This window comes from Scophthalmus maximus, chromosome 1 (assembly GCF_022379125.1).
Source record: "Scophthalmus maximus strain ysfricsl-2021 chromosome 1, ASM2237912v1, whole genome shotgun sequence".
NCBI lineage: Eukaryota > Metazoa > Chordata > Actinopteri > Pleuronectiformes > Scophthalmidae > Scophthalmus > Scophthalmus maximus.
The window spans coordinates 10,179,070-10,201,768 of record NC_061515.1 but is presented as its reverse complement, the minus strand read 5'-3'; the positions used below and the strand labels follow the sequence as shown (position 1 = coordinate 10,201,768).

At 38.9% G+C, this 22,699-nt stretch overlaps 2 protein-coding genes across 2 annotated transcripts; both read left to right on the top strand.

Annotated features, from left to right (window-relative positions):
• Nucleotides 1-1,031: 1,031 nt before the first annotated feature.
• Nucleotides 1,032-3,951, top strand: LOC118308973 (macrophage mannose receptor 1). Its single transcript, XM_035630506.2, has 5 exons — nt 1,032-1,240; nt 1,477-1,836; nt 1,951-2,289; nt 2,450-2,815; nt 2,918-3,951. The coding sequence occupies exons 1-5, from the start codon at nt 1,177-1,179 to the stop codon at nt 3,277-3,279; spliced, it is 1,491 nt and encodes a 496-aa protein (XP_035486399.2). The 5' UTR covers nt 1,032-1,176; the 3' UTR covers nt 3,280-3,951.
• Nucleotides 3,952-8,017: 4,066 nt separating this feature from the next.
• c4b (complement 4B (Chido blood group)) lies at nt 8,018-21,430 on the top strand. Its single transcript, XM_035632295.2, has 41 exons — nt 8,018-8,197; nt 8,492-8,681; nt 8,772-8,949; nt 9,064-9,134; nt 9,219-9,307; nt 9,395-9,477; nt 9,571-9,658; nt 10,331-10,454; nt 10,577-10,718; nt 11,278-11,390; nt 11,480-11,638; nt 11,724-11,891; nt 11,987-12,178; nt 12,527-12,670; nt 12,795-12,918; nt 13,260-13,331; nt 13,425-13,637; nt 13,747-13,861; nt 13,998-14,068; nt 14,163-14,302; nt 14,414-14,629; nt 14,723-14,774; nt 14,883-14,972; nt 15,057-15,260; nt 15,997-16,072; nt 16,384-16,576; nt 16,771-16,866; nt 17,397-17,559; nt 17,909-18,102; nt 18,224-18,379; nt 18,473-18,532; nt 18,608-18,698; nt 18,784-18,955; nt 19,109-19,199; nt 19,835-19,909; nt 19,981-20,083; nt 20,190-20,279; nt 20,375-20,479; nt 20,613-20,696; nt 20,818-20,950; nt 21,033-21,430. The coding sequence occupies exons 1-41, from the start codon at nt 8,127-8,129 to the stop codon at nt 21,172-21,174; spliced, it is 5,133 nt and encodes a 1,710-aa protein (XP_035488188.2). The 5' UTR covers nt 8,018-8,126; the 3' UTR covers nt 21,175-21,430.
• The last annotated feature ends 1,269 nt before the right edge of the window (nt 21,431-22,699 follow it).

The following is a 22,699-nucleotide window of genomic DNA, read 5'->3' as shown; positions in this document are numbered from 1 at the left end:
GTAGTTTCAATGCTTTTTAACCCCTGAAATGACGTCCAAATACGTTTGGGCAACAATTATGTTTCTTTCTCTTTTTCCACGTGGTTAAATTGTTTGAAGTAGAGTTGCAGCAATTCATTTATTAATTTATTAATAATCGACTGCTGAATAAACGGCTGACAATTTTGATATTTGATTCATCGGTTTAGGTCATTTTTATGAAAAAGAAAAAGACAAAATTCTCTGATTTAAGGCTTATTATATGTGAATATTTTTCTGTTTTGTTTTTTTGGTCCTCAATGAACTGAATATATTTAGTTTGTAGGCAAAACATCATCTTAGGGTGTTGGAAACACGATCAACATTTCTCACTATTTAATGACATTTTAAGAAATCGATAATGAAAATAATCATTAGTTGCAGCCCTAGTTTTACGTTAAAAAGGGTTGTTTATTTTTCAAATCTCTGTCGGATGTAGCCACAAAGCAATCATTTGTACATATAGATCAGTGCTTTTTTCATTTTCAGAATGAAATCATTTAAACAATTTATTCATTTCCTTTTCCTGTACACATATTTGGGGCAGGGCAGGTTCCTCATTGTCGTGATCATAAACACGACAAGATCATAGACGATCATGACCCATGCAGGCACTGGCTGATGCTTTATACCTACTGAGATGTTTTTGTAATGTTGGAATATTTGTTTGGTGATTTAACTATTACCCTTCTTCTGCATTTGTCTTCATTATTGGACAGGGGAGGGGAGACATGGGAACATGGTTAACATTTTTTCACTGTTTGCAAAACAAGACATGCTTATCTTCATTCTTGACCGACCAAGTCACTGGTGGGCAACATGTCAAAATTGTACATCATTCATTTGTTGGTAGACTATTAAAGTAGTCCACTTCAGATCCTTGCATTTCCTGGCAGGGTGTTATCATATTGTTTAATCTGAACAAACCAAATGTACGAGTGAGACAGACAGAAACTTGAAAAACTGCTTTGCCTGAAGTTGCTCCTGACGACGTGTCTCTTAACAAGTCAAGTGGCATTCTTACCTATCAAACCAGCGGCACAGAACAGCATTCTGCTCAACACTGTATGTTAGGACCAGCACCTGGTCATAACACAGCATTCAATTAAGCTATACTTTTCTTTTCTTTTTTCTGTTCTGTTTTTGCTTGGTAGGATTATGACTGGAAACAGATTCAACATGATGAAAAGGAGTCAAATTCTGTGTCTGATTTTTATCTCAGGTTTGTACATTACGTTTTTCCCTGCTGATTTCACAATTGTAAAAGTAAATGTATAAATGAAGTTGGATAGCGGTACAAGTAGAATCCAAGGAAAGAGAGGAAGGATTACTTTTTTTAGAATATGAAATGTTGGTGCATTTATGATTAAAGAAATTACCAATGGATACAAGAATATTTTTGTCATTGTTGTTGCTGGTATTCAAACTGCTGTGACTACACTATTTGTAATTCAACAGGATTCAGCTTCTTCACAGTGGGAACTCCAGACTTTCACCTTATTGAACTTTCAAAGACCTATGGAGAAGCAAAGAGCTATTGCAGAGACATGTACACTGATTTGGCAACAGTTCACAACTTTGCAGATATGAATAATTTGGTCACTTTAGTTTCAAATGCCGTTGCCAGAGCCTGGATAGGACTGGAGAACGGAAATGTGTGGATGTGGCACTGGTCCTTGCCTGATTATGAACTGGATTTTTTAAACTGGAAGGCAGGAGAGCCGCAAAACAATTTTCAAAATCAGTGTGCAGCAATGGATCAACACGGCAAGTGGTTTGAAAGTGACTGTCGAATTACAAGAAGTTTTGTTTGTCATGGTAAGTCCGATGACATCACTGCCGTAAAAGCTATTTGACATGGCAAAAATCTGATTGCACCATCTCACACATATATTTAATGTGATAAAACATATCAAACCTTGGGACTTGCAGGTGTCGGTGAATCTAAGGGTCTTGTATTTGTTGCAAACACCCAATCGTGGAGGGACGCTCAGAATCACTGCAGGAGCTTATCGTCTGATCTGGTTGGCATACACTCAGCGAAAGAGAATGAGGCTGTACTTAATGTGTCTGTGTCACAAAATGTGTGGATCGGCCTCTTCAAAGATCCCTGGAAGTGGTCAGATGGGAGCAACTCATCATTTCGTAACTGGAAACCTATACAGCCTGACTACAATGTCGATAGGGATTGTGTGGCTGCTATATTTAAAGATGCAGGGCAGTGGAATGACCTGAAATGCAGTACCAGACGCAACTTTGTTTGTCATGGGGGTGAGTTGGTGTTCTTGCAAAATTTATCTCTGTGTCAAAAAAGTGTAACAACTGTAGAATTTGTTTAAGGATATATTTTAATATTATCTTAAAACAATACCTAACCGAAATTAATATGTCCACTTCTAATTGTCTATTCATTCATGGCTGATTTTCACAGCAAGCAAGTTGATTCCGACAACCACCAAGCCGGCAAGTACCAAGGAGACCTTAACAACAAATCAACTGCCAACCAACATGACGGCTCCTCCAAATACTTCATCTCAAGGGGTCACAGCAACATTTACTTTCACTACTTCTACCAAACAGCCAAACACTACTAATGTTACCACCGAAGGAGAAACAACTGCCACTGGACTGACAACACCAAATACTACAGATGTTGTATACAGCACCTTGAGCACTGAGGTCAACAGTACAACTGGTGTGCAAGTGACCACATATGATGTTTCTGCATCAACAGCCCAGAACACAACACAGCTTTCAACAATAACGTCCACGGAAAACAGTCAGTTTTTACCTCCAGGTATGTTGGAATTATCACGTGCCATGTATTCATTTTGTATGATTGTACTTTATGGAAATTATGGAACTAAGTGCTGTTTTTCTTTGTGTTGTCTTCCTAAAGGAAATCTGATTCTGATCCAGCAAAACCGGACATGGATTGAAGCTATGAGTTACTGTAGGGAGCACCATCATGACCTTGTCCATATTACCACAAACAACATTCAAGAGCAGGTGGCTGAAAGGGCAAAGAACGCCACTTCAGCGCACGTGTGGCTCGGCCTACGCTACACCTGCAAATTTAACTTCTGGTTCTGGACCAAGTCAAATTCTGGCTGTTACCAGAACTGGGCTCCCGGACAAGGATCTGAGAGGACATATGACTGTGGTGTGACAGGTGCCATTGAGGCCACTGGGAGGCAGCAGTGGGTTGGCATGCCTAATACAGAGAAACTGAATTTTATCTGCACTGCATGTGTTGGCTGAGTGTGGAGGGAAAGTGATACTTCAGATGCCAAAGACGCTGCCGTTTTAATCCTTCTGTGTGCAGGAATAACCCCGTTGTGCTGGTTATCTCTATATTGTTTCAGTTGTTGATTTGACATTCAGACCCATGTTTTGACAATTGCAGCAGTAAGCCAGCAGACTTTGACGGGCTTCAACGTAGATATCATGGTTATCTTAATGCTCACTTATGATGTCAGACTTCTACCTTTGTTGAAATACAGCTGCCTTCTCTATTGTTGAGCTTGAATTTCATTAAATATGAAAAACTCATGTGGTGTGTGGGCGTGCACATTCACAGTCATGGGCAGCAAGAGTAATGTGAGAACACTGATCTGCTCTATGCCTTTCACTCGGGGTTAGTATTTGCATGTTGACCCCCTGGGTTGGGCCCCAAGATTGTCTTTTTTAGACCACCAGAGTATCGCCCTCGATTCAGAATGCCTGCTGCCCTCACTGACCTGACCTTCGCTGGCAGCTACATGGAAGACAGAGCTCACAGACGCTCACCTTCCTCACCGCACTTGAAGCACATGGAGCATCTATAACCATGGGAACAAGCAATGCTGCATTGTTAGGAATGGAAACTACGTGTAATCAATCGATCTCAAACTGAACAATATAATATACTGTGAATAAACTGTTTTCACTCTTGTTAGAGCGGCTGTTCCTTGGAACCTTTCATTTTATTTTACAAACAGTACAAACGTCCTTCCATTTTGACATAATGTCTCCAGATACATGTTTTTCAGTTTGTATATGTTCACGTGAATGGCACTGTGTCAAGAGTGAGTCAACACAGAGTCAACAGTGTAAATTATACTGCTGTCATTTAAAAATATTGGAAAACAAATGACGAAATTTGGTGTATACTGACAAGAGCTCTTAACTTTAAGAACTTTATTGTCATTGTGCAAGTACAACAATATTCGATATATAGTAAAACAAAGTGTCATCCTCAACATATATACAAAATATAAAAGTAAGCAACTATATGATAAAAAAAGAAAAATAAGCTCAATAAGACCGAAATATCGTTCTTCGATGAAATATAAGTAAACAAAAGTCAAGGTAACAGTGGTGCAAAGCAGCATTCAGTTGCATGATAAATAATATAAATATATGAATATTGTACAGTGTAATTACATGGTATGATAAATATGATGGTTATTGCACAGTGCTTTAAGGTGACATGAAGTATGCTAAATAAATATTGCACATGGTACACGTGATGCCATTGTAGAGTGGAGACTTGTCAGACTGAGGAAAAGTTGTTAAAGAGTTGTTTAAAAGAGTTCCAAAGCTCAGGGACAAACATATTCTCTATACAAACATAAGTATATTTGTCTACATTCCAAAATCATTTTGGAACAAAGTGATAGTAATGTCTTACACTAACACTTTCAATATTATCAAGGCGTAAGGATACTAATAAAGATAGTTTTATTAGTACATGAGTATGTTTGCATCATTGAATTAAATAATCTCATATATCCGCTGTATATTGTTATGTATATCTTTTAATGCGGTGCTGAATTCTGATAACTGCCTTTGCACTCACAATGAGGGCCTTGTTACTTCTCAATTATCACGGACCATTACACATGAGTGTGTCATAGCTAAGTTTCTCCCTGAATGGACATTGGTCAGTGAGCCTGCCATCAGTTCAATGTTAATGTCCCATTGGGTCCAGTCAGTCAGTTGGATGCACGACCCCCTCACCACCTTTTCTCACCCTCATCTCCTCTTGTGTGCTGTCCAGCTGGCTCTGACCTCTGACCCTTTCACCCTCACTCCTGACCCCTGGAGACATTCCCACGCCACACCCTTTTGTGTACATCTCTCTGTGGTAACCCAGTGGTCACTCCATCTGCATTTGTAGAGATTCATAAACATAATTCACTTAGATCAGTGTAATGCAATCGAATTCGGCCTAATTCCAATTAAAGTATGAAGTGCTAGAAAACTGAAAACTATATATTCATTTAAGGTGTGTGAACAATTCTCATCGAATACAGAATAAAAAAAAACATGCAACTTACTGATAATATTGGTTTTTTATTTAAGATATTTGAAAAAAAACAAAGGTTGAATGCGGGAACTAAATGATGGGTAATTTTTAGGGTACAAGCATTCAACTAAAACGTATCTATAACTATGGTCAGAAAACACACTTTTGGGGTATCGATACAATTCAGTTTTATCCAAGTTGAAACTTTAAAATCCAGTGCAAATATTAGTGTTTAACTTTACATCTCTCTACCTGCCATGCACACTTCTGTCTTTCTCCTCTCCCCTTTCTTTGAGCCTTCACCCCTCCGTAGATCCCGCCCTTCTTTTCCTTCTGTCACTTTCACAGTTAATTGTAGAAAAGGAGATTTTTCTCCATTGAGGCCGAGTCTCTTAGGTAACCCCACTCCTGCATGAAATGAGATGGATAGAGGGGAAGAGACAGAGAGGGGGACATGGACAGGCAAACGGAACGAGCAGCAGTTGAGGACGGATGCAGCGGAAGAGTGGACCTAACGATATTTGAAAAACGTTCGCATGAAAGAATAAGAGTTTAATATTTCATGTGCCTAAGGACACATGATTAATAGCTGCTTCGGTGGGATTATTATCACTCTATTATTGATGATACGTGATGTAAGTATAATTATTTTTTCAAAGTGAATTGACCTATACACTGTTTTATAAATATGAAGAAAAGGAAATTGGTAAATGAAGAATATGCAAATATATATATATATATATATATATATATATATATATATATATATATAAAAACATTTCCTTCTAGAAATACATGATATTTTTAAGAAACAATGACTCTTGGATTTTTACTTTGGTTTGACGGTTAATTAATTCTTCACGCTCCCAACAATGAGCAACTACTTTAATTAAATGTTTACAAATCTAAATACATTATATGATATTTTTGCAGTTGCTTTAATTCATTTATAATATTTCATCAAACCTTCCATCCACTGCAGGTTTTACACCCAATACTAAGAGATGCCACTGATGTTCTTCCCAACTTTGACAGGGAGTCTGGTGTTGATTGTCCAAACGCAATTCTTGTATTACTTCTCTATACCTAGGAGTTGTGGATGGACATCATGCCCCAGACTCTTGTTTACTGCATTTGACTTCTTACTGTTATAAGACAGAGATCGACATCTGAATAAATATTATATCATGCCGAAGAGGGGACTGCAATTTAATTGTTGCAAAAAAAAGACTTTGCAGGGCCCTCTCTGAATGACAATTTGTAATTATCAACAAATCTGATTAATTAAAATTTCCAGACCATGGACTTGGACATTTTAGTTTCCTGAGTTATCTCTTGATGGCTTCTTACCTCCTCCAAACATTTTCCAAAAATCTGAAGCTGTGTTATTTGTTGTAGGTGTTTGAATATCACATTATGTAACAAGTAAATTTAACATATCGTTCAGTTGCTAATCTATATTTGCTGGACATGTGAAAAAAATTGTCTCGCAAAGCAGGGAGAATAAGATTATCAAGGGCTGAGGAGATAATTTGGCACAGGGCCTCATGGTTTGTGGTCGGCGGAGTGAAATGGAGGCTGTGCCATATAAATCTTTTAATCATAAGACCACGATGTAGACATTTTAATTATGTTCATAAGTAAACTAGATTACAACTTTCTACAAGCAAATTTGAGTTATTTGATGTTACTGACATAATTTTTTCTAACCACAAGATTCTGGGAGATCTAATTTACACAATTTTACTTTTGTAAATCGATTGCATATGGACAAAAAATTACATCGAATGAGAGTGGCAAATGTATATAACTATAAACATGTGATACATCAATTTGCCATTTTTGAATGTAGGTTTAAAAGCAGTTAACCTTCTGTCCCGTCAGTGTGTTTTATGTTGAGTATCATTATGCATCCTGCTGCACTTGAAAGACAGATGTGATTTCATCATTTCCTTGGCTGCATCTTTGCTCACCTTTGCTCAATAAATAAAGTTTTTGATATCTTCTGTGTGTCTTTGTCATTAATTACACTTCTTCATTTTGCCAGATCATGACAGAGTTTGGCAGCTTTTCAAATTCCCTTCAGCATACCATCAGTTCACTGATGACAACGTGTCTGATAAGGATTACTTCATAAGTAAACTGCACAGGACATTTAAAAATGTGTTGTATAAGAAGCTTCAATAGCTACTGACAAGAGAAGAATCTGAATGTGATTTACAGAAGTGAGGAAATTTGCAGATTTACTTGAGCTATCCTGACGCATTAAAGTAAACTATTTTCATTCCAACCCAAAGTTCCAAAACTGGATTTCTTGTAAATCACATGACTTGGGGGAAATCAGGCTGACTTGCAGCAACCAATGAGAGGATGGGTACTGTTTGTGAAACAAAAACAAACACTTGCTGCAATACAATCAATGCAATGAAATCAAACACGTTGTAATTTGAAATGCATCTGTCTGTCCATTAAAATCTGATCTGTATTGTTAACCTTACATTTTAAATCTAATCTATTTGGATCATCTGTGCAGAAATTCACACAGTGCTGAACCAACAGAGTATGTCACACATAGTTGGTATGCATGATATATGTGACAGTATGATGGTTTCCTCAGTTTATGTATTGCCATTCTGCACATGCGACATGAGACTGAGGAGTCATACATATCTCTAAGTTTGCTCAGGAGGAAAAAAAGAACAGGGGGAAGACACTGAGAGAGCCAATGATTGCGAAATACAGGGCTGGATAATAATACACAAAACCTCAGTTGATCAAAATCCCATGTCAGAGCAGGCAAAGAAATAGAAGCGGCACCATGAAGTGCCCTGTTGTTTCAATGCTGATCCTGATCTTGACTGTGGAAACAGAGTGCTCATCGGAAAACAGGTAACAGCATCTACAATCTAGATTATATAATGTAATGTGATGTGATTTAATGTAATGTAACGTAACGTCAACCTATTTAGTGATAAATGCAAAGAAGGTTCAAATATACTTTCTGTGACCTAGACTTTGTAAATAATTTATGTATATTTCCATTTGAATGATTCATTTTGTCATAATGTAATAGCTAAGACAAAATATGTATTGCAGATCTAAATCTATAACCATAGAAATCAACTGATGAAAAATATAACAATTAAGGATAGAGTAAGAGATATTTTTCACCTTTCTGTGCAGATTCTTCATCTCAGCCCCAAATGTGTTTCATGTGGGAGTTAATGAGAAAGTGTTTGTCCAGATGGGAGAGCCTCATCTTAACAGTCCGATCACCCTCCACTTGGAGCATGAGAGTACCAGGACTGTTGTGTCCAGAAAAGAAATTGTGTTTTGCAATGACGAACGGGACATCAAAACGGCTCAGCTCATGGTATGAGAACTTTCCCACTCATATAATAAGCAAACAATTTAGACAGGACTGAGTGGTGATTAACCCAAACATCCAATTGCATCTTTACAGATAAACAAGGAAATTATGTCCAGATTCCAACCTCCAAAACATCAACCTCCCTACCTTTTGCTGGTGGCAGAGAGCCCATCGTTCCCTGGCAGGAAGTCAACAAAGGTCCTGGTATCAAAACACAGGGGCTATATCTTCATTCAGACTAATCAGCCAATCTATAACCCAACACAGAAAGGTAAAATAAAAACAAGCAAATGTGAATCAGTGTAAAACAATGTGAAATAAATATGCATCCTATGGAAGATTTACAGTGATCATATTTAAAGTCATTGATTATATATTTTCCTAGTGAGTTACAGGATATTCACTCTTGACCACACGCTCAGGCCTCACGAGGAAGCGTTCCACATATCAGTATTTGTGAGTAGATACATTTTCTTTAGGACTATGGAGACCTTTGATGGATCTGCATGAATGATTCCTGCTTTTATCGTTGTATGACAGAATGCAGCTGGAAACAGAATAATGAAGTCCTTCAAGACTGCAAAGGGAGGAATTAACGTTGGCACATTTGCTATACCTGATGTTTCTAAGTGCGTTAAAAGATATTTGCAATAAAGCTTAAACCAACAGCACAAGCAACTTTGAAACGATAACACACGTATGTTTTGTTTACAAAGAATGGGCACATGGAAGATTACAGCTCACTATGAGGACGATGAAGCAAATGCTGTTTCGCGAGAGTTTAAAGTCCAAACATTTGGTAAGCAAATTTTATGAATGTATTTTCCTTTTTCTTTTCAACCCCCCCCACAATCTCTTCAATCTAAAAATATTGTATTGTTACTCCCCCCAGTTTTACCGAGTTTTGAGGTGAACATCAACATGAAGCAGAGCTATATTTTGATGAATGAGGAAGAGATTGTCCTCACCATCTCAGCCATGTAAGTGTTTATTAATTCCACATTAAATCTGCTTACTGTCGAGCTTTTCTGTTAAAACGGTATTAATCAGTTCAGACCACTGTAATGTTATGCTCGGAGAACTCAAAAACTCATGTGACATTACGAGTTGCTAATGTTGCCGCCAAGGTCAAACCATAGGTCACAACTAACATGCTGTGCTAGCACTTCTAGCTAATGTTCGCAACTAAATCCAGACAAGCAACATGACAGGCGCCATAAAGCTGATGGTAACTACTTCTATCCCGTTTGAGTTGTTTTTTTTGCCCATTTGATGATGGCACATCCATTATTTTCTGCCCTTTAAGCTCTGGATGGTCCAACTCTTAAAAATTCTGGCTTTTATAGCCGCTATATTCTAAACATAACGACTGGCTAATTGTAAAATCCCCAAATAAGATAACCTTAAAAGTGGCAAAAAAAATCTCTGTAGGGCAAAAAAAAATGGGCCGCTCCTAAAAGTGACCTATTTTAAATGATTGCCTACCTTGTGATTTAATTCACTTTTAATGAAAGAATTTTATTCGTGCAGTTTTGATAATAAGGGAAGGGCACGGCTTAGTCCACATTGTTGACAACGTACACTGACGTTATACTCACAGTTTTTACATTTTCAGACTCAGTTTATGTCTTAATTCAAGCTGTTGTTTGCAGGTACACCAATGGCGACAATGTTAAAGGAGCTTACCACTTCAAATTTGGGGTGGTTGATAAAGTCGGACCCCGTGGACAAATAATAAAGCCTGTCTTTATCGATGGGCTGGAGCTGACTGGTTCGGTAAGGAAACATCTCTATGCAAAATTAATCTAAAAAATCAGATTAGATAATCAGGCAACATGATGGACTTTTTTGAGTGTTTTATGACTTAAAAAAGCAACAATTTGTGCCATTTCTTGCAGGTCCAGAGTGGAACAGCCTTAATTTCTCTCTCTGCGGCAAAGATAAATGATCGACTGCAAAACCAGCTGAATCTAACTCTCTCTGACTTACAGCAACACGGGGCGAAAGTCTTTTTGGGAGTATTTGTCACCAACATAAAAAGTAAAGGACATGCCACTACTCACACACAATGTACCATTGTTTGAGTGAGATAACTCCCAGTAGGCACAAAATATGTAATTAATGTACATAGAAAAATATTAAATTTTTCTTTCAGAAATATTGTTATAAACCTATTATGATGTACAGAGAGAATTTTTTTTTATTTAAAAAATGTATAATACATTTTGTGTTTTGTATACAGCGCCAGTAGAAGTAGATTTATTACAGTTAGTTTGTGTTTCTTGTTCTGCACCTCTGGGACACAGTGATGACTCTTGATATTGTAGTATGCTATTTCATGAAAGATGCTTTAAGACTATGAGTTTGACTCAGGTTGTGCACAACTTCTCGTAAACTTCAAAGATTCTTACACTATAGAGTGTTAAAGTAGTCAAAAATGCATATATTTTATGGAATTATAATTTTAGAAATACCTATGTGATATCATCATCATATTATATATTATATATTCATAATATTACTCTTACTGAAATATAGTACAGTAGCATTTTGGGACTATTATCGTGATTTTTCATTTTGGCTGATATTGTCTGCCCAGGTGGTGAAATGCAAGAGGCCCAAGTTTATCTTCCTGTCCTCTCCCACAAATACACAATGGATCTCTCTCGAACTCGCTCACACTTCATTCCCGGATACCCACTGGATGTGGTGGTATGCATGAAACTAACCAATGGGTAAACAGCTAAGTTCATCACTGTGATGGTTTTGTATGTAGAAGGATTTGTATGTCGTTATTACAGGTGATCATGCGTCTCCCAGATGGCTCTCCAGCAATTGGTGTGCCAGTAAGGATTGTTATACCAGGATCTTCAGAGAAATCACTGGAAGCCACTACTGACCAGGAGGGGGCAGTGTTTCATTCCTTTAATATTCACTCTTCAGCTCCAATTACTCTTGAAGTTAGTATTCTCCAAACTCAGTTGAAGACCTTCTCAAATTTGTTTTTGTTTAGTTTTAACTATTTCCACCTCTTGGCTCCAAAAGGTGACCGCAGATGGCCTGCAGGAGAGGAAAATAATTAAACCTGCTTCATCTCCAAGAGACACCTACCTCTACATGAGTTTTACCAACAAGATGTACTCTGTGAATGATTTACTTGCTGTGACATACAACACAGTGAACGGCCCAAGCGATGGGTTTATATACTACATGGTGAGCCTCCTCACATGAAATACAGCATGGTGTATTTTAAGAAACAGGAGCAGAGTTTTGTCATTATTAAACATTTTGGTTTGCCTCTGTTGCAGGTCCGAAGCCGCGGCATCCTAATAAAAGATGGATCTCTCCGAATTGGAAGTTCAGTTAAAAACAACCTGCTGATAACGCCTGATATGGTTCCATCCTTCCGTCTGATAGGCTACTTCTACAACCAACACGGTGACATCATTGCTGACTCGGTGTGGGTAGATGTCAGGGATGAATGTGAGATAAAGGTCAAGGTGAGTAAACAGAACAGATACGAGTGTAGGCTGGGCATACAGAGACAGTGGACAAACAGAACTTTACCTTGTCTATTAACTGTGTGTTTGAGGAGAGTGATTTGATGGAGGTGGGAGTGTAAATTTTTTAAGTTATTATAAATGAGGTACAGAGGGGTGGTGGCACCAAATTAATGTAAAGACTGTAAACTGACTTGGGTGGGTGCCAATATAACCCTTTAACGCTAACCTAGCCTGTGTGTTTTCAAGTGTGTATTTCAATGTTTTGTTTTAATGTAGCTGTTTAATTAGCCTTGACGTTGCCAAGAAGCATTTAAAAATCTCTGAAATATTTCAACTTCAATTTAGGTTGAACAAAAAGGACTTTCTGAACCGGGAAGACCGTCAGTGCTGAATTTTGATTTGCATGGTCAGAGAGCCAAAGTGGCTTTGCTTGCTGTGGATAAGGCTTTCTACGCTCTCAATACCGATAATAAACTCACAGCCAAACAGGTAGAACTTTCACAAACACCTTGTACACACACACTCGCTCTCATTAAAGCACACAGATTTGATTTCACCATTCAATCTTTATTTGACAATAGGGAAAATACAAGTTCTTGTTCCTTCTTTTCAGGTCTTTTCCTCTATGCAGTCATATGACCTTGGTTGCTCATATGGTGGAGGATCTAACCCAGCATCTGTACTTACAGATGCTGGTCTCTCATTTGTGACTCAGTCCGAGTCAGACTGGAGAAGGGGTAATGACAAAAACAAATTTTCTTTTAAATGATTTATTTCATGCCCTGTATTTGACTGAATGACGTATCACTAATGAGTTTGATACTGATTTGAAAATACCTTGATACCATTTTGGAAGCTTTTCCAATTTACCGTAATTATTGATTGCAAGTTCTGAATTTCGGTTTAAATTGTGTTAGACAGTGTAATTCAATATTCATTGCCAACCACTGCATCAGTATCTTACCTTTTAACAAATTATTTGTTTTAATAAAACAAACAACCATCCAAACTCTTAAACGTAGCCATCCACTTAATTATTTCATGAGCTTTTATGCTGTTATGCAAACTACTTTTCCAGATTTTCGCTGTGATTCACGATCTGCCCGACAAAGACGCTCTGTGGACCTTCAACAGGAAATGATAACCTTGAGTAAGACAAGGTTCTAGCACTACAACTTTGGTTTGCGACAATTCAAGACACAAAAAGACGTCAAAATATTTGCCTTTTCTTTTTCACTTTCAGAATCTAACTTTTCCGATGAAAAACTTCAAGAGTGTTGTGGTCACGGGTTTGCTCTCATCCCTATGACACTGACATGTCAGGAAAGAGCAAAGAGGGTCTCTCTGGTGCGAAAAAATCTAGTTTGTGCAGAAGCCTTTTTAAAATGCTGCCTTGAAGGAATGCGTCTGAGACAAAAGAAGATGCGAGAGGATGCCAAGAGAGGATTTGGCCGGAGTGAGATGAAATTTTGATTTATGGGCAATCTACAATGTAATTGCTGTGGCGTGATTATAACATAATTTAACAAATGGACTCTCATTTTCTCTTTCTTTTTTTTGTTTAGCTGCAAGTGAAATAGACATTGAAGAATTCTTCTTGGACACTGCTTCTCAGTACATTCGAAGATTTTTCCCTCCAAGCTTTGCATTCACAGAATTTGAAGTAAATGGCAAACACAGGTAAAAAGGTGGAAAGAAAGTTTTAATGTAGTATATTCTTTTGCAGAGAAATGCCATGGCAACAGATATTAAAACATTTGCTAACCCGTAGTTTTGTTTATATCCTTTGCGTTTGTGACTATGAAAAATCTTTTAGGTATACTTTGACTCTTCCTGATTCCATCACCACATGGGAAATTCAGGTCATCACATTGTCAGCAGCCAGTGGTAATAACTGCTTCCAAGTTCAAAAACAAATCTTTGGATGTTTGATCAGAGCATTTCTTTCTAATAACCGCAGCTCAATCTGTGTTTCATTCAGGTTTCTGTGTAGTTGAACCGTCTGACGTCAAAGCAGTTAAGAGGACGTTTGTGTCCCTGAGACTGCCTTACTCAGTGAGAAAATATGAGCAAATATCCATTTCACCTGTTATCTACAACTATGGCTTTGACAGACTGGAGGTAGCTATAACCTTAATAGCCCTTAAACCAGTAACCAACTACTGCGCAAAACACTGAAATTCAAATGGTAATGCTAATTTACTCTGTGGAAACCTGTATTTTTTATCATAGGTGGCAGTTCATATGGAACAAACTGAAGGACTTTGCTCCCCTGGCTCAGCTACCACTACAGCCTATGTCAACATTACTGTGGAGCCAGAGTCTTCCCAGTTTGTCTCTTTCTCTGCTGTTCCCATGGTAACTGGCTCCATACCCATCAAAATACGTCTCTATGACATGGTTAATGAGATTGGAATAGATGCAGTAGAAAAGACTTTGAATGTGTGGGTGAGTGACAAACATGTTATCTTTAAATCAATTCATTGTTTTATGATGAGGTGAGGGAAGCACAGTAATTTAGCTAATTTTGTCTTGTTGTAGGAAGAAGGATTTCAAAAGAGAGTAGAGGAAACCCGAGTGATACAATTAGATGGTAAGTTGTTTCCGGATCAATCAGTGATACTTTGAAACTTGTCTTTTTTTTTTGCTTCCCGATATATCACATGTGCTTTAATCAATTTACACCTCTCTGTCATGACAGGGAAGAGCACAAAGACCTTCAATATTGATGGAACTTTACCAGATGAAGTCATCCCAGGCTCCAGCACCAATATTTTCATTTCGGCAGAAGGTATCTACTGGAAGACATTCATACAATTAATAAATCTTCGTATCTTACTTTGTGTCTGACCTTTTCAATGTTCTCACCTAACAGAGAACGGATTTCATTTGCAAGCAAAAAACCTTCTTAATCCCAAGAAGGTTGCTGGCCTAATCGTATTGCCCACAGGATGTTTGGAGCAGACAATGGTACGACTTGCCCCTACAGCTTCAGCCCTCCGCTACCTTGATCTGAGTGAGCAATGGTTTAACTTACCTGCTGGTGCCAGAGATGAAGCTCTTGACAAGATTACCCAAGGTATGAACTAACTTTGATTAAATAAAGTCTCAATAATTGGCTAATTACATCTACAAAAACTTTTCTTTGAATCTGTTACTATGCACACAAATTTAGAGAGGAGAAGAGACAAACTCAAATTCTGATGTCATTTCTAAGGTCCTCATTAACAGTTAATATTGACTGCTGTTAGCAGACCCTAAATGTCTCGTCTGTTTCTGTCACACATTCACAACAAGGTGTCTGGAAAGCTACTGGCCAGGTTGCCGTGAAATTGTTCTGCGAATAACTAGAGAAAGAATTCCAATTGAATTGAATTCCGTTGTTCTGGATGACCTCTTTCCCCTTTCCACTAGCACCGACATCTGGCCAAACCTTCCAACAAAGGCTGAGAGACAGCTCATTGCATTTGGTGTTTTTACTGAAAGCAGATGCAAAACAGTATGGACAACAAATTATAGATTTATTGTGATTACTATTCCGAAAACCAAAACCAGCCAACGATGGCAGAATAATGATGTCACAGTTTATAGGTAACTCATAAAAAACAATAGCTCAATGGTGCTACTCCGTAGGGAACCTGTAATATGTTTAAACAGGGGAAAGTTCAATCAGGAATCAAAAGTGCCCCCAAGGCTTCAGTTTCATCTTCTTGTTTCACATTAGTATTGTGGGATGCTATAAGCATTGCACCCTCCACTGGTCACTAACAAGGCTATAGACAATTTTATGGTAGACAAACTTTTTTCTCCATTAGGATATACAAGGATTTTAAGCTACAAGAAAGGTGATGGATCTTATGGAGCATGGTATTCAGTGCCATCTAGTAATTGGTGAGTCTGTTTCATGTCAACTTACTGATTCTTGATGTGAAATTGTTACTTGGGATTGTGTTGCAACCAATTTTTCAAGGTTTTATGGACACCTAAATAATTCCTGAAACAAGGAACGCTTCACATGAGAAAAACAAATCATAGTGCAGAGGGGTGCAGCTGTTACATTGATGCACTTAAGATAAACGCATTTAGACAAGACCCTCTTTGGTTCTACATGTACGTATTCAGCTTAATTCAGCCAACGCTGTTACGATGATTCAAATGTTCTTTCCACTCCAGTTGCTTATTTTTCTTTCTCTTGTCCGCAGGGTGACTGCGCTTGTAGTAAAAGTTCTGTCTTTGGTGGCACAGCGTCAGACAGGGGCTTTAGGACAGCAGGGCCAGATAACTAGTGTTGTACCAGCAGAAGAGATCATGCACTCAGTCAGTTACCTGACCTCAGTGCAGAACACAGATGGGTCTTTCACTGACCCACATCCTGTGTTACACAGACAAGTCCTGGTAAGTACAGTGTATAGTACACTTGTCAGAGCATATGTGTGTGTGTGTGTGTGTGTGTGTGTGTGTGTGTGTGTGTGTTTGTGTGCGTGTGTGTGTGTGTGTGCGTGTGTTTGTATACGAGTACAGTATTAGACGTGGCACCAACCACAAGCAACAGTGATTTAAATGCTGTATTGTCCCTGTGTTTAACGTAGAAAGGCAAAGACCAAGAAGCTTCCATGACGGCTTTCATAGTTCTCTCACTGCGCCTGTCCCTTCAATTCCTGCGAAGCGAAGCACGAAATGATGTGGTGAGATAATGCAAAAGCTTATTGTTCTACATGTAACTATCTACTCATTAAGTCTCAACTATTTCATGGACTGCGTTGCAATTTGGCTGCAAGGCGGTGTAGTGGTTACTGCTGTCGCCTCACAGCAAGAAGGTTCTAGTTTGAACCAACCAGGGCCTTTCTGTGTGGAGTTTGAATGTTCCCCCCTTGTATGTGTGGGTTTCTTCCGAGGTGTGAATGTGAAAGTGAATAGTTGATTGACAGGTTTTGTTTTTTTCTTCGAAAAAGCTTCGAATACCACTGAATACCACTGAATACTTGAATAACGAATGTCATTCCCATCAGCCTCAGCTGTACTTTGTGCTTTGGGCTACTTAGCAGACGTCAGCATGTTAACATGCTAAATTAGGAAGAAGATGAATGGTAAACATTGTGTCCACTAGACATCTGTGTTTTAGCGTTTTGAGCATGTTAGAAACAGCTGTTGTCAGTTCATCATTTGCATGAAGGTTACAGGAGTGAAATTAACCTTTATTTTTAATCTCTACCAGGAAGCAAGCATTTCAAAATCAACAACGTATCTCATGTCAAACATAGAGGAGCTTCAACATCCATATGCTGTTGCCATCACGGCCTACTGCCTCTCAGTTTGCCTGCCAGAGGGAACAGATCTTTCACCTGTCTGGACAAAACTTCACACAATGGCTACCGAAGGCATGTATAATCAAAGCAGATAGCTGCTTTTCATTTTACACTATATCATCAATTGAAAAAAAAAAATATATATATCTCATATCACCTGACAGAAATGTCTGTTTAAGCAAATCCAGATCATTAAATATCTCACAAAATGTGTTGTTACATTCTGGAAAAACATAAATCAGTCCTGTCATTGATTTAAAACACCACCTTAGATGCTTGAGGGATGGCTATCATTTTGTAAAAATCATGTTGTATTATTATGCCCACTGAAGACTATCTATCATCTCACTGTCTGTATTATAATGTCACCCAATCCTAAAAGCAACCATTATATCACATTTACTTATTGTCTACTTACCAGGGAGGAATGGCTGTTATCTGTGGACGACAGACACTAGCCCAAAGAATCAAGAGACGGCTGATGGCATCACAGTAGAGACTTCTGCGTACGCCCTCCTAACTGCAGTGGCACTTCAGCATAGCCAGTGGGCAGACAAAGCGGCCTGCTGGTTGGTCACCCAGGAAAACTATTTTGGAGGTTACAGATCATCACAGGTGAATTTGACACCTTCAGCGTACATAAGAATTGCCTAATCCCATGGAGTATGCTGTTGTCCGGGTTGCACATCGGCGTTGAGATTTTGACGTACTATTAATGTCTTATCACCATGTCCAGGATACCATCATGGCACTTGAAGCCCTTGCTGAGTATGAGCTGAAGAGGTCAGTCAGTCCCCAAACAAATTTAATAGCGGAGTTCACAGTTCCAACCAAGAGAGACATTGTTAAGCTTACAGTGGGAAATAAGGAGAAGGTGGAAGCAGACCTGAAGGTATCATAGATCATTTCAGCATACACTTTGACGAACGTATATATTTTACCTCAATCTGAAATGACTTGCCTCATCTTGTCTCTGTTGTGACAGAAACTTGCAGGGAACAACATTGTTATGCAGTTGTCAGGAACAGGAGACATCAAACTAAAAGTAAGTTTCATTAATTGCTATGTATGGGCTGGACAAGATCCATAATTTACAGAAAATCACCAATCTCCTTGGCAGATCGTAAAGGCTTTCCATCTCCTGGATCCCAAGGACGACTGTGACAAACTGTCGATCAGTGTCTCATTGGAAGGGAAAGTAGAGTACACGGGTGAATTTTTGTCGCTGATATAAAATCACAACCCACTGTGTTGCTGCTAAAAGCTACATAGTTACAATACCATCTGTCTCCTTAGCTAAGGTCATAGAAACATATGAATACTATGACGACTATGATAACAATGAGGAAAAAGAGTCGCAAGTGCCACAATCAGCGGTTGAGGGGATCAATACTCCCACCCGAAGCAGGAGAGATGTCGATAACGCTGTGAATTCAGACGAGACTGTCACCTACATGGTCTGCGTCAGGTTGGTTCATGAGATTCACAACACATTTGCTTGTTATAAGCGTTCATAAGACAATGAGTTTAACAGGTAGAGGTCACAAATTCCGATCAGTGTTTCTCTCAGCCTATGAACTTCATTGTTTGTTTGCTTTTTTTTGTCTATGTGTTTGTTTAGTCATAGCCTGAACAACAATCTCACGGGAATGGCCATTGCTGACATCACACTTCTGAGTGGATTTGAAGCTGTAATTGAGGACCTGGACAGGGTTAGTAGCTATCTGCCTCTGCGCCATTAGTGTCGTCCTCAATCCAAAGTGGTATTTGATGATTCAGACGCTTAGAACTCATGTTTGACAGTTGGAGCAAGTTCGGATGGACATGAAAAATAAATTACATGCATAAAAACATTAGGTAAATAGTCAAATATTACCCATCAGTCAGAGACTCAAGGAAGTTACCGGTCCTGACCAAGACATAGTCTTTCATATAAGCCACTGTTAAAAAAGTGTTCTGTTGTTTTTACACTTTGGCACCATATCTTATGTGCACTTGCAACAACAAAGACATTCATATTTGATTTGTGCATTTGAGTCACTTCTTATCTATAGCAATTGCAGCTGGACCTTGTGGCGTATTATAGTACGACCTTGCCCAACATTCAGGGGTGGGGGGGGGAATAACAAAAAAAGTTACAATGAAGTTTAAATAACTATACCTGGAGGCTATGGCATAAACCTATAGGATCATCTGGGAGATTCACATGTTAAGTAACATTGAGGACATTGTCAAAAAGAATACAAATAGAGAATGAAGAAAATAATTTACAGGAGCAAAGAACCGTCCCACACTGTTACTCTAATTGTCTTTTCCTCTGCTAAATTCAATTCCTTTCTCCTCCCAGCTAAAAAGGCTACCTGAGCAATACATCTCCCACTATGAAGTCTCCTATGGAAGGGTACTGATCTACTTTAATGAGGTGAGGCTGAAATCTGTTTACATTCACAAAATTTTACACGTCCAATACTGAAATAATTCTTCTCTTCCTAGCTCTATGAACCAGAGGAATGCATTAGTTTTGATGCTATACAGAGAGTGCCTATTGGCCTTCTGCAGCCTGCTCCAGCTGTGTTCTATGACTATTATGAACCACGTAAGCATTTTGTTTTCTATTTTCAGCCTCTTTTTTCCATCAGGAAAGGCGGGACAGCTTTGTTTATTCATAATATAATCATGGCCTATTTGTGTTTTCCTCGCAGAGCGAAAGTGTACTGTGTTCTACTCTGCTCCCCAAAGAAGCAAGGTGGTCTCCACACTGTGTTCGGAGGATGTGTGCCAGTGTGCAGAAAGTGAGCCGTCACTCAAAGACACATAGTGACAAACGCCCATAAATGTACTTTACTCTTCAGGTTTGTGTAAATGATTAAAATCATCTTTTCTCTAGGACCATGTCATAAACTAAAAATGACGTTCAAATCAGAAAGAAGTGGAAGAGTGACGAAGAATGACCGGGTACAACATGCTTGCTTCTTCCCTACGGTAGATTACGGTCAGTACTGCACAGAAGATCATTTGGATGCTGTTTATTCATACTGTATACTCACACTACACCAACATTTGCATCAGATTAATTGTTTTCAATAATTGGTTGATTATTGTTTTGTATATATATTGTATTTCAGCGTACATTGTTGAAGTTCTCAGTGTTTCTACGAGGAGCAACTTTGAGATATACAACACCACAGTAACCGAGGTGCTTAGATCACGTGAGTAAAGTTACCCCAACTCTTAACAGATTTCGTGACACTGAACCTAAAATGTTATGGTTTTTATTGTTAATACCAGGGAGACTTTTCATAAATATAATAACTGTCATCTGTATGCCAGATGGAGATATGCTTGTGAACGAAAATTCTGCCCGAGTGTTTGCCAAGAGGCGTCAGTGCAAAGGGGAGTTACATTTGGGAAAGCCGTATCTCATCATGGGCAAAGATGGCTCCACAACCGACTCAAATGGAGTGTAAGTATAGTCAACAATAAAATGGAAGAAAACTTTTACACTGATTGATCCTCCATTGTTCACTCTCTCCTTCTTCTTGCAGGATGCAATATCTGCTGGAATCAAACACCTGGGTTGAACAAAAGCCTTCGGAGGAAGAGTGTAAAAAATCTGCCCACCAAGCCGCCTGCCGAGGGTTTTCTGCATTCATAAATGAGTACAAGCTGGATGGCTGCAAACAGTGAGACACACGGCATAACAAACCTGAGAGCCTTTTTCTTACGGTTTGTGATATTTTACCTCTACAGTGCTTATAAATGAAGTCATGAGGAGTCATGGAAGCAGAGTATAAAAGCATCGACAAGTACTGACACATTATTGCTAAATCAAACAGTAGGTGGATGACTCATTCAGTCTCCAGCAGTGTCATTTGAGAATTTACTGTGTAACTATTAATCAAACTTCATGTGTAAAACAGTTACGAATAAAATAACAAATCTGTCTTGTCTAGTACGTGCATTTTGTATGTGTATATTTTTAGTTGTTTGTAGGAATTCAGATCTGACTTATCCCTGCCACAGAAAAAGCAGAGGGTATCAACATATGTACATTTGCTCTTTCATGTCTTTCAGTTTGGTGTACAGGTTTGTTTTAGCTTTCCTGCTGAATATATTTATCAATTTTTTCTTGAATTTTTTTTTTCTTATACTGGCAGTAGAGGATCTGAGAGGGGTCTCTGTCTTCATTGCAGCCCCCCTGAAAGTTACACCCCCCCTCTCTTTAACATCTGGGAGGGAGGGGAGGAGTGGTTTTGGGCTCATTAGATCGGCTCACTTGCTCCCAGAGGAGTTTTACTGTGACAGGATTTGGATCAACCTCATGAGGATAAAAGCTCTGTATTAGAGAAAGTAGAAATGTAGCCTCTCAAATGTGGTTAGAAACAAGCTGAAAAAGAATCTCTCTGCAATTATGACTTTAGAAACTTGTCAAGTTACTGCAGAGAGAGAGGTGATGGGAGAAAGCAGATGGGGGGGGGGCGTTGGGAGGGAGCTATGCAGAAGGAAAAGGAGGGAGGTTTGGGTGGAGAGGTGAGGAACAAGCAAGGGCTTATGTGCTTATATTATTCTAATCTCTGAGGCCGGGTCCAATGTAAGCAACACGGGAGTACTGACCATCACTTCAATCACAGCCTGATCAATGGCTGCACTGTTTCAGCCTTCGCCATCAGACATTTCATTAAATTTGAATCAATAAGGGGTAAATAAATATGCAGATGTCAGCATCACACATTTTCATCTCAGGATCACTTTGGTGTGCCGTTAGTAGCCAGCAGCAACAGCACATTTTAAAAACATAGATGGTTTTACTGTAATCAATGTAATGTAATGAGTAAGCTGGGTAGACTGTCAGGAGCAATATGTTACGTAAGATTTTCTCCACTGGTTGTGGAGCGAGTGCTGCACAACAAAATCCATTCTCTCCACAAAGACACACTGACAGATCTATATCCAGGTAGATCTGTTAATTGTTACAAGAGTTTTATTGTAAAAACACATCATCCTTGAGTATGTGTTGACTTACTCGACACACCAAAGATGCATAAGCAGCAACCGGGAAACTGGCCCGGGGAAATATGCTCGTATGACCAGGTGTATTTTCTCAGGTGCGCAGTGGCCTTAGCCGCTGAAGGTACGTGTCTCCGGCCATTTTTCCAAAGGCCAAGACAGGGTCAGCGGTTTGAGGGTGGTCTACGGTGCGTAAAGGAGTAGA